Source organism: Schistosoma mansoni, chromosome 1 (assembly GCF_000237925.1).
Source record: "Schistosoma mansoni strain Puerto Rico chromosome 1, complete genome".
NCBI lineage: Eukaryota > Metazoa > Platyhelminthes > Trematoda > Strigeidida > Schistosomatidae > Schistosoma > Schistosoma mansoni.
Window position 1 is genome coordinate 51,630,759 of NC_031495.1, and position 12,202 is coordinate 51,642,960.

General features: G+C 32.6%; 1 protein-coding gene across 1 annotated transcript in view; it reads right to left on the reverse strand.

The window, feature by feature from the left end:
- The window catches only part of Smp_172040 (putative unc-13 (munc13)), a gene marked incomplete at both ends in the record, with an annotated part of 140,266 nt that overhangs the window by 66,256 nt on the left and 61,808 nt on the right, over nucleotides 1-12,202 (reverse strand). The window contains 5 exons of the mRNA XM_018794785.1: nucleotides 696-737; nucleotides 2,965-3,106; nucleotides 6,602-6,829; nucleotides 8,496-8,715; nucleotides 11,349-11,429. Coding sequence (XP_018649163.1) covers nucleotides 696-737; nucleotides 2,965-3,106; nucleotides 6,602-6,829; nucleotides 8,496-8,715; nucleotides 11,349-11,429 — 713 coding nt within the window. The remainder of the gene's footprint in view (nucleotides 1-695; nucleotides 738-2,964; nucleotides 3,107-6,601; nucleotides 6,830-8,495; nucleotides 8,716-11,348; nucleotides 11,430-12,202) is intronic.

Here is a 12,202-nt window from a genome sequence, read left to right on the forward strand (position 1 = left end):
CACAGTGTTAGCTGTTATTGGCATTCTAGACTCAACTGGATGGGCTAGGCGGATAAAGGACCAATAAGGACGCTAGGCTGCTCAGACTGGTCGAACGTTATTGGTTTGACACAGTACTAAGATTGTATAAGTCGTATTTCGATTGGCGAATAAATCACGTGATAACTAGCCGAGCTTAAAGTCACAACAAATGTCATTATTTAAAATTGTACAAGCTTCTTAAAGAGGCATCCTATTCATTCTAACATTTGAAAAAATACTAACTAAATAAGACAGAAATAAATAAAATGGTTCAATGAGTTTGAAGAATGTCAATTTCTACAAAAATATTATTGCAGTTTAGATTCATTCCACCATTTAAATGATATTTTGAATACGTATTATCTATCTACACTAATATTAGACTAAAATTTACGTTGAATAGACAGGAAACTAAGACTTATACTAAACAATTGAAATGGTCAAATTGGATAATTACTTCCGGTTTTTGTACAATTTCAACTGTATTATAATTGCGACAGGGCATATAAAACGCCCACATTATTCAACTAGCCTTTACAAATTAAAAAAAACGGATTAAAATATAATCTACAATGGATAATTAATGATGAAAAAACATTTGGACAGTACAATATGATAAATATTATCTAGACATATATTTTATATCTAAAAATATTTTTAAACTAATCACGTACCAAACTCGAATTTTAATTCGATCCGAAGCATTATGACATTCGCTAGAAGAAACAGATAAAATAAACAAGCAAAATAACTTCAAATGAATCAAAACATTAGATGAAAATTATATATAACATAGTTGAGATCATGAGTCGATTGAAGCTAGACCACCAAGGAAAACCTGGGAGCACTGGACGGCCGTTTCGTCTTATTGTGGGACTCCTCAGCAGTGGACATCCACGATCCCGCCTCGCGAGATTCGAACCCAGGACCTATTAGTCTCGCGCGCGAACACTTAACCAATAGACCACTGAGCCGGCATCCCATGGTGTTAATGTCTAACTTCGACCAATCCACGAGGTTGAGCAACCGTTCACCAATTGTCTTCAGTGAGTTCCTATCTCACAACAGACCTGGTTGAATTCCACTGGTCACTATAAAAATAATCAAATCTCTATAAAAACTCGTGATTATAAATAACATGTTAAAATTATGGTAAAAGTCATAAGAATTAGAATATTGAATATTTATTTGACTACTCAGTAAGAGTAAAGAATTGTGTCATTTCATAGACATAATTTTAATATAACTCGTATAATAAAATTTTTCTATTTAATCACCTTTAAGCAATACTTTAGTTATACGACTGGTTGTGATTTTATTCAGTTGTGTGAATTGAAGTAGGCAAAATGAAGTAGAAACGTACCACCTACCACTTTAAACCCAAATACTTCAACTACACTACTTGTATCTACTTGATTGATGCCAAATTGTAAAATATTAGATTTTTCCAATGTATTCAAACAAAAATAAATTAGTTATGATAAAGCATCCAGATGAAGAAATGTAAGAGGAAACAGTCATACGGTAATAAAAATAGTAACAAAATTAGGAGAGTAAAACTGGAATAGGAACATAGCTAAAATAGAATAGAAGATTTATGGTCAGCATTTGAGTTCAGGATGCTTATCAAATCATGTTTAGGGTTGGTCAGCTGGATGTACTAGGATTCCACTATTGATGTCTCAAATAAAATAAAATGCGTATCCTGGGTCAGAATTAATCGATTCTGAATAATTTACGATAAAATGGATATAGAGAGACAACCTATGCAAAATATATATGTGCTGACAAAGGCTGACTGAGATTGTGTCATGAAAATCAACAACGTAATAATTCAAACCCTTACGAATAATGACATTGATAAAGTAGATCTAAGTTATTTAAAAAAAGTACACATTATTTGTGTAGACAACTGAGAGAGACTAGAACACCGTAAACACTAGCTTCTGTTTCGAGCAGTGTTTGAAAAAATCTCAAGCCAATAAACTATATTATTTTACATTATATTCAAATGGCAAAAAAATAAGTAAGCCATGAAAGTAATTAGCATTTCACGACACTCTTGTAGTGTGTGCTACTGATGCCAACAGATATAAGTAGTATGTATCGTCAGTCGAAGGTAAAATGCCTGGAGGCACAAGGTTAAGAAGATCGAAGAGAAGAGAACGAGAACAGTGAGTGATTAGTGTGGAAAGTAGGTAACAGTCAAGTATGAGAAAATTGATTAGTATTTTACAAATGAAGTATTTACTGTATGGTTCTTAGATTTTACTAAGAGATTCTGTAATATAAATTCACTAGTCATAGATTAAAATAGTTTGATGATCGTTTAATAGAATGTATCTGAAATGTCTGTTGTCTGACATCAGAGTATGAACTTATTGTATTATTTTGATATGGTGGAAAATATTTGTAGTTCAAAATGAGGATTTTGAAGATACTGTATTCTCTGAGCTGGACGGTTTAGTCAAAAAGCATTCATTATCGTTCTGAACAACGTCAACAGAACATACTTCAAAAATAAGTGGGCTGCTAGTATTTCTCTACATCTGAATAATAGCTTTTATAATTAAAATGAAGTTATCGACAAGAATTAAATTCCAGGTCAATAGAAATGCCTGTTAGTCAATGACAAAGAACTTCTAGTAGCTAATTTATTTCCAAAGTATATGCTGTCGATGTTCTTCAGAAAGGCAATGAAAACTTGATGTAACAAAGCATCTCGCTCAGAGAAACACAACACCACTAATCAATCATATTAGGCAAACAATGATTGTAATCGAGAATTCGCTTACGAAGACATAATATCTTGGAACAAATGGTATAAAATTAAAAAAATTTTCTTTTTCGATTTTCGTCATTCACATAGTAAATAACAATCAAGTCTGTAATAATGATAATAATGTTAATGCGGTAAAAACAATGATAATCTATTTTACTTACAAGTAGAATTTTTCATTCCAAACTGGATTAAGCTCTTGTGGAACAGTTTTTGTACGTTTTTTAACTTTACCAACTTGTACTGTAACATAAGGATCACTCGTACCAGTTTTATCTTTGCCAATTAAACCTTGGGCACATTTAACTGATTTTTATATTTTCAGGAATCGAAAAGAGAAATACAAACCATAGAATACCGTCCAGATAATCAGCAGAAAAGATAAAATTAAAATCTAAAATAGTAGTTGAACTATGTAGATTAAAACTAGTCGGAGCTGTCACACATATAATCTACGATAGTTTCGAGTTGGTCAATACTATCTTAGGTGGTGACTAAATGTGTACTACGTAATGGAAATTAGGAATAGAAGAGTTATGGATATATTTTGTAGAGAGTAATCTAGTATAGGTGGATATCAAAATTAGGATACCACTGAAAACCCGAGTAGTACTGGATAAATGTTTCTTCTTAGTACATGATTCTTCAGAAGGGTTTAGAATGCTCAAACATCAAATATACATGCAACAATGTGTGTACTTCTCTTAAATAATTGTTAACTTATGATAAGCGAAATACGAAGAATCTGTACTTGATTATAATTAATTTTTTCGTGAAAAAACAACAATAACGAGAAGACAAAAAAAGCTTGTTTAGACTTGCTCTTATAAAAAAGGTTTCCTCAGTAACATATTATCAAATTTCGATCTCAACATCAACTGATTTTTATATAGATTCCTGACTTCACTCTCTCTTGTGAAGTATGCTTAATTGAGAATTCATCTTCCTTAATAAATGTGACACTTTCATTACTATGATCATAATGACCGCAAACTTAAGAAAATAGTGAAATATTTCCACTTCAAATAATGGATGAAAGGTTGCGCAAGATCATGGATTGATTGCAGTTAGATGTTAACATCATTGGATGCCAGCTCCGCGGTTTAAAGGTTAGGTATTTGAGCGCAAGACGAAGGTCCTGGGTAAGAGTCCCAGGTACTGAATAGTGGATGCTCACTGCTGGGAAGTCCCATACTAGGACGAAACGGCCTTCCAGTGCTTTCAGGTTTTCCATGATCGTTTAACTTGAACCGACTCGTGAATTCAACCGTTAAAATATTTCATCAACCAACGCTCAAAATATGTCGTTTGTAATTGTAAAAGGTCATTTTAGAAGGGGATAGGAAAGTTGGTTATAAGGTGTCTTAGTTACAAACATTATATTAAAATAAATCATGTGAAGCAAAGTCGGATAGTGGCTAGCGTTTCGTCTCATTTGAAGCAAACGGTACGCGGTTCGAGTCCCACAGTAAACATCAACTCTGAGATGCAGGTAAATCCAGCTGACGAATCTTACATAGGACAAAACGTGCGTCCTGGATTCCACTGCTAGCCACCATCCATTTGTGCTTATAATGCTTGTGTATTAAGGCAATATCGAGGCAATATGCACAGGATGCACAAATGGCAATAAGAGACTGATCAATTGCAGTCCTAAACTTCAATGGGAAGACTCAAGTAAACAGCACCAAGTGAATAATAAGAGAAAGTTACGATGGGTTAATTACGATAATAATAACTATTATAACAATTATAATCAAGTTATGCGAGTGTGGTGTGTAGTAAGTCCAATTTTGATAAGGTAATTATGAGAACAGTCATGTGAATTGGGAAATATTAACAATCTCAATAGTGCAAATTAGAACAACCCATATAAGCGAACAAGATCGTTTCTAATTAGATCTTCATTAGGCTTTGGTGATACGCATATAACCACACACATGTATACATCCTTTATTTTGGAGTACAGGCTGATGAAGGTATATGGATCTATACAATCGGGTAAGATAAATGTGCAAATTAAGAATGGAGTAAGGCAGGAATACACGGAAAAGAAGGCTGGAAGGGAGAGTAAAAGTTTACAACATATGATTTTAATGTATGAAGTGACCCAGTCGTTCGCTGTAGTGGAAAGAGAGGCTAAATTTACCCCATTTTAATGAACAAGTCAGGTTTTCTGGAGTTGATTATTCAAATTTATCAATGATACATTTTGAACGTAATTAAGCCACATGCAATGCAAAAGTGCACTATCTTAACAGTTGGCATGGTCTCATTCGCTCATATATAGGTTATTTTGGTTACTGTAATACAATAAACATGGGTTTATGACCTTAGAGCTTGGTAATCAAATTATTTGAAACAACTGTTCATTCGGATATTTTGTATTTTTAGGAGAAGACTAAAATGTTGGACAGCAATTAAACCCAACTAATTGAGTAGTACACTGTCAACAGTAGAAACCATTATCTGCAGATTTTTAACTCGAAACTTACTTTCGGTAATTAAATTGGGTTCGCTTGAATCACTGGGAAAAAATGACTATGATGCTTACAGTGTAAAGGCTAAAAATGAGTTTATTTGAAAGTGATACGATGACATTTTGTTAAGGACTGCTATTTGTATAATTTTCAAATGACTGGGAATAAGTATTAAACGATTATGTTGGGAATGCTGGACATTAGATGAATGACTCAGTAGTCCAGTAAAACTTAAAGATTCTGAGTTTTTACCCTTTTAAAGTTATGGATGCGCTTTTCCAACGAGTCTTAAACTAAGATAAATCAGTTATTCACAATTCTGGTAATAAATGGTTCGCTAATTAATATTGTTCCCTGTTGTAAACATTCTCAGTGGGGTTTGTGAAGATGCTTGAACACTAGAATAAGTAATCATCTACTTATCACTAAATAACCTCTACAGGTACAAGTGAAGAGTTGTGGCCAAAGGAGCGCATTCATTTCAGGAGTGAGAAGAATATCCCCCATAGTACTGAATAAAGGTCGCGCAATATAATTAATTGGTTGCAGTTAGAAAATCTAAACCATTAAGTCCCAACTACAAGTTATTCTTACATCCCTGGGTGTTATCTTAGATAGAACCGTAGATAGACGATTTCGAGGGTTCCTATACTTTGATGAAATAATTATTTAATGCTTTCTCTTTTCCAATAATTGTTTCATTAAAGTTATTCCTTGATGGAAAAAAACTACAAAATATCGATAAATTCTGTTCATAAAATTTTATTTCAATATAATCCATCAACAGGAGATATAATTATCTAAACGTGTCACTCATTATTTTCTATCATTCTAATAAGCATTAATTGCAAAATATTCAGATAGTATTTTTTAAATTTTGTTTTATTTCAAAAATAATCTTAATTTCATATGCTATAACTTTAAATAATGTATTTTTGATATAGTTGAAATCATGAGTCGATTGAAGCTGAAGAGTCCCACAATAGAACGAAAGGCCGTCCAGTGCTTCCAGGTTTTCCATGGTGGTCCAGCTTCAATTGACTTATGATTTCAACTACATAAAATTACTAAAATCTCCAAAAAAAGGGACCCCTTCTGATAATGTATTTTTGACTTAAACATGCTTATTTATTTTAAAGAATTAATTTAGATGTGGGACTAAAACATCGGATGAAAATTTCTGGAAAAAAATGTTCTTCCTCCATATATCTATGTTTTAATAATGTTAAGAATTGTTAAATAATCCACTATTTCTGAGAGACGATTAATCCACACATTCTGTTTATATATTAACAATAATAATAATAATAATTGCACATACTAGTTATCGCAATTTTTGCTGACCATTTACTAGTTCCATCTAGAATACTTTGTTCAGCTTGTAATAAATTACGTTCATGTATTTTACTATCCACTTTAAATACTAAACCAAGTAAATTGAACAGATCAGGCATTTCATTAATTCTTTGTGACATTAATGCTTTAATTGCTTGCATAATAGTTTGTGCTTTATCTGCAGCTCCTTGTTTAGCTGATTTTTCAGCAGCGCCTAAAATTGTTAAAATAAAATCTAATAGATAATTAATATAATATCATGTTTCATAAAAGAAGATGATTACTACTAATGTAGAATCATTATAATATAGAATTTCCAACAAAATTTAAGTTCGATTTATTAAATATGTAAAAGACATTTCAATAAAAATATTGACTTTTCTTTTTTTAACGTAGTTATTAGATAATCACGAGTTCTGTCACTCGGATTACAAATTAATGAATAAACTCACCTTTAGAAAAACATCTATCCTTGATAGGAAATCCTGAAGTTCTGGTGGGATGCTGTTACTTATAGAATTCGACATGTTTGGAAGTGAATAATAACTATGAATGACGATCATAAATTATTACTAACTGACAGGGGTTAGATATACAAACCGCTGGATTCCAACTCAGTAGTCCGCAATGCTAGGAAGCACGCTACAAAACCTGAAGATCTCGGGTCATAAATGAGCACTTTTGAGGAGTTCCATGTTGTGATGAAGCAATTATCCGATGTTTCTTGTTCTTCAATGACTAGGTAGCCAAAGTTGGTTCGTGATGTAATAAAGGACTGAATAATTTCCACAAAACTACTTCCGAAGCGGTTAATTATTTAGTATCCCATATAATGTGGAACTAATTTGAGTACTAAGCCCAGAGCAAAAAACCAAAAGTTTTGTATTTCATTACGGAAGATTAGCTAACTGCACTTCGACTAACCTGTAGAAAATTACATATAGTCACCTTAATATTTCAAGTTTTATAGCTAAACCTCTAATTATTGTGGCACATGATTTCATGGTTTCTGTTGACTAGATATACAAATGACTATACACTATAACTAAGTGAAATAAATGTTTAGACGTCAAAGTTGCAAGGCTAATATTAGTTAGCCTCGCCTTGAAAATCAGTTGCTTTTATTTTAAATGATTGTTAACGCTATGATACATTCAACTCCACTGCTAACAATTCGTAACTCAGACTTTACTACTGTAAATCATACTCTTCTTTCTGTCCCACTAACTAAAATAAAAAGACTGGTTCGGTAGTTGAAGCTTTATTGGTGTCAACCCAAGAATCATCGAGAAAAAGTAAAGTGACCTTCAAGAATAACAAGTTATTTCAATTCCCTTTCAACATTTATGTCATGGTATTGGACCCACTTTCATATATTTTCAGTTAATAGTTTAAGTAGTATTAATAGCTCTGACACAAAAGAATGATTTGAAGCTTAATAATAAGAACATGTACTTTGTAGTTAAGATAATAATTGATTAGCACTGAGATTGAGGCGAAAACTACTGGGTTCTGATTTTGAAATGAACACGAATAAAGAGATTCAGATACATTCACTTGACAAATCTATGGCAGGACTGAATTCCACTGATAGCCACAAAACAACTATACAAACATTATTGTTAGTTTAAAAATTGATTCCAAAGTGTGCTTTAGATGCAATGTTGGGTTTTTGCCTGATTTATACGCTAAAATGTCACTTCATCCATTTCATTTTGATCACCCAAGGAATATGATTACCCCTCAAAAGCAAAATGTGCAGCCAAAAGCAGAGTAAATTAACCTGTGCTTGGCCATTGCACTTAACTATATTCGCTAACCATATGATTACAAAAGGTTGATATTTTATAAAATATAAACATTAAAAATTGTTAACTCACGTTGTAAGCAATCTGAATTTAACAATTCTCGACATTTGTCATGACATTTTACACCACATTCAGTACATCGTAGACCTTGTCTTGCCAATCCCCAAAGAAGACCTTCACATTCATAACAATAAGTTGGGCTTGTAGCAGTCCATACTTGAAAGTTGTGCGGTGTATTACTTGATATTGGATATAGTAAAGCTTGCAAGGTTTTTTTGTACACATGTTGTTTCTAAACATAATTCAAACAAAAAACAGAACATCATGTAAGAATAGAACAAAAACTCAAATAAATTTGAATGTATTTATCAAGTCTCAAAGCAATCCATTCACTAACGAAATTTTGTTTAAAGAATTCATGTTTTAAAACTGTGCAATTGTATATAAATTTCGGTATCACACTCTTAGTTTGTAAGTAAACTGTATGCTTGTTACAATATGTTATTGTATTTGGTTCAAGTAAAAAGAAATTTTATATAGCTGAAATCATGAGTCAATTGAAGTTAGATCACCATGGAAAACCTGGAAGCACTGGACGGCCGTTTCGTCCTATTATGGAACTCCTCAGCAATGCGCATCCACGATCCCACCTTGCGACATTAACACCGTTGGATGCCGACCAGCTCAGTGGTCTAGTGATCAAGCGCTCGCATTAGCCGAACCAAAATCTAAGTATCTCTCTGAATGTGTTGATATTATCCTGTTTACAAAAATTCAACATCCAAATATGATTGTTGTCACGTAGTATAGATTTTGATGTGATTGTTAAAAAAACACTATATATTCCTTTGATGATTTTGATTTTGATTATTACCCTGAAGAAGTCCAGACAAGTTAGCTGGACGAAATGTTGAAATTATTTAAATTTCAATCTCCGAGATTATTTGAAATATAATTTTTACATATAATGACTTCTCTATACTCAGCGCCCAATTTTTGTCAAGCTATTCGATCTAATCTTGACGAATATTCGTATAAATAATATTGATTGTTTTATTCAATCGTGTTATTTATTTTTTATCCCTATTGGAAACAGAATTTGCAATGGGTGAAGAAGCGATTCTCGATAATGTGTAACCAAAAATAAAATTTTCCAAGTAATTATGATGAAAAATAAGTAGTTCGAACTGTAAAAATATTAAAATATCTCTAATACAGTGTGCAGTAAAGTTCATTTACTACTTAAATGAATATGAATAGTTATTCATTGACATGTTGGTTTTCATTGCTACCTCAACTAAGATCAATCTATAAAGAATACTATCTACAAATAAAAAATGATCTTTATAAGACCATTTCAGCTAAATAATACCAGTGTTTTGAAATCTAATTAACAGATAGAATGCGTTAAAAGTGATTAGTCTCTTTTCCGGTTATAGATTAAGCAATATGTTCTATTTAGCATAATCCAGTCAAGAAAAGACTAAACTATGATACCAAAATAATTATTGACACTTGTATCTAATGCGATTGCTTTCAACGATTTGAGATGGGAGAATAATTGAAGTAAAGAACGTTTCCAAAATTAGTCACAGTTATAATAGTTTGCTTTAGTTCACCTAAGTGGCACGTAAAGTGTTTTAAAAATTGAACAACTGAAGGTAACTATAGTGACAATTGTGGTTTTTTGATTCCGTCAGAAAAAAAACTTTACATTGCGAATGTCTGTGACCTAATTACTGAAACAAAAGAAATTAACATAAAAGTTTATATAAAAGCTGAAGTAAATAACCGAGAAGCGATTTCGCCAAATTTCTAGCGATTAACAGTGGTAAGAACTTTGAGCAATGAATAGTTATTTAGACATAATTTCAAACTTATTAGTCGATAACATCTTCAATTTAATTTGGTTGGGAAAACAAAAAAGGAAACAAATTCATTCAAAATAGTCATTTGTTTGACTTGATAATACCATCAAGATACCAAATCATTCCCTTATCCTACATACCATACATATCAGTATGGTGTTGTAGGAACTAACATCGTAAGGGAATTCTCGGAGTTCTAGTGGGAAGCCGTGACCAGTGGAGCTAGTCCGTGTCAGGCAGAGAGAGACATCTAGCTCAGACAATGGGATATGGTCGTACAATTTCGTGATTTGGTTGAAGTTAGACTTTAACACCGTCGGATGCGCCTTCAGTAGTCTAGAGGTTAAACGTCCGCGTGCGAGGTCGTAGGTCCTGGGTTCGGGTCCCGCGTACGGGATGCGCAGTGCTGAGGAGTATTTTAATAAGACGAAATGGCTGTCTAGAGTTTCCAGGTCTTCAATGGTGGTCTAACATCGATCGATTCATGATCTCAGTCAAAAATCTTGTATAGTTGTTACTTTCTATTTACATGGTGTGAGGAGGTCTGGCTTGCTTGTATTTAAACTGAGCATTTCAGAAATATATGATGTATACAGTTGAGGCTGAGATTGTGTTCTGAACTCAAACGGGCAGGGTAAGGCAAGAAGAACTAATAAGGACTCAGAATTGACTCTAGGCTACTCGTGTTGGTTAACGGGTCATTGGTTTGGAGGAGGGTCAAGCTCGTATAGGTCAGTGTTCTAATTGGTAATCATGTCGCGTGATAACTGATGGTCTATAAGAACATAACAGTGACGCCATCTCTTGAATTCAAGATATTCGGATAATCTACTGTTCGTTATATTATGAATAACTAAACTTCTATTTTATTGGATAAATTATGACACTTCAGTCAGATACTGGGACAATACACTTGAAATTAAATAAAACCAAGTCATAAAACAGGCAAAAAGAATGTAAAATAAACAAACTATAAAAATGTGGATCTATACGTCTTAGGTGTCATTTGAAAGAAATGCGAATGAGGAAGTAAATGAATAATGAGACAAATTCATACCATTTCTTCATCGTTTATTGATTGGCGTGTGATCAGATTCGCACTGGCTGTCCCCATGTTTCGTTTTTGTACAGCCATAGTCTGACAAGCATAGAAATGTTTAAAAAGAACAAATTAACAAACGAATAATAATTAAAATGAATTTAAGAGGAAATAGATGATTGATGCAAAAATATAAACAGCAGATATTTTCTTGAACTCAGTATATATATGTAAACCATGAATATATTGATATAAATCACACGCAGCGTTATTCAATGATACGTTCAATGTACTCTTTAATTAAGGACATTCATTTAACTGATAGAAAGAAAACAAGTCGTTCACTAGCATACTACTAATAACAACGACAAACCCTAAAATATTCAAGCTGCTAATGAACATCAAAATATGTACAGGAAGAACACGAGATAAATGAGCATGCAATATAAATAGATGAAACAAATCCAGTAGTGGCATACACACACATGGACAGCGACAAAAACACTCGTATTGTTTGTCATATGATGATGGTATGATTGTAAAAACGTGTCAATCACAGAATTTCTTGAGTGATTTGAAAAAACTGACAAAACTCGAGAATATATACCAATTTAAGCATATATATCAGATAAATGTTAAAACGTGTATGTATAGCTGTATAGGGTAGTGTTATCTGCCTTACCAAAAAAATGAATAAAGTTAGAGCTAAATACACAAGTGTTTAGTCGACACCTAAGTTTTATTAGTCCTTATAATTATTTTGGTTTACTCTAATATGTCAATACAAGAATAAAGCTGTATGAATATCTCCATTAATAACTTTTTCTACATACAAATATTTCCGTTAATTACCGTATTTCCAATTATTCAAT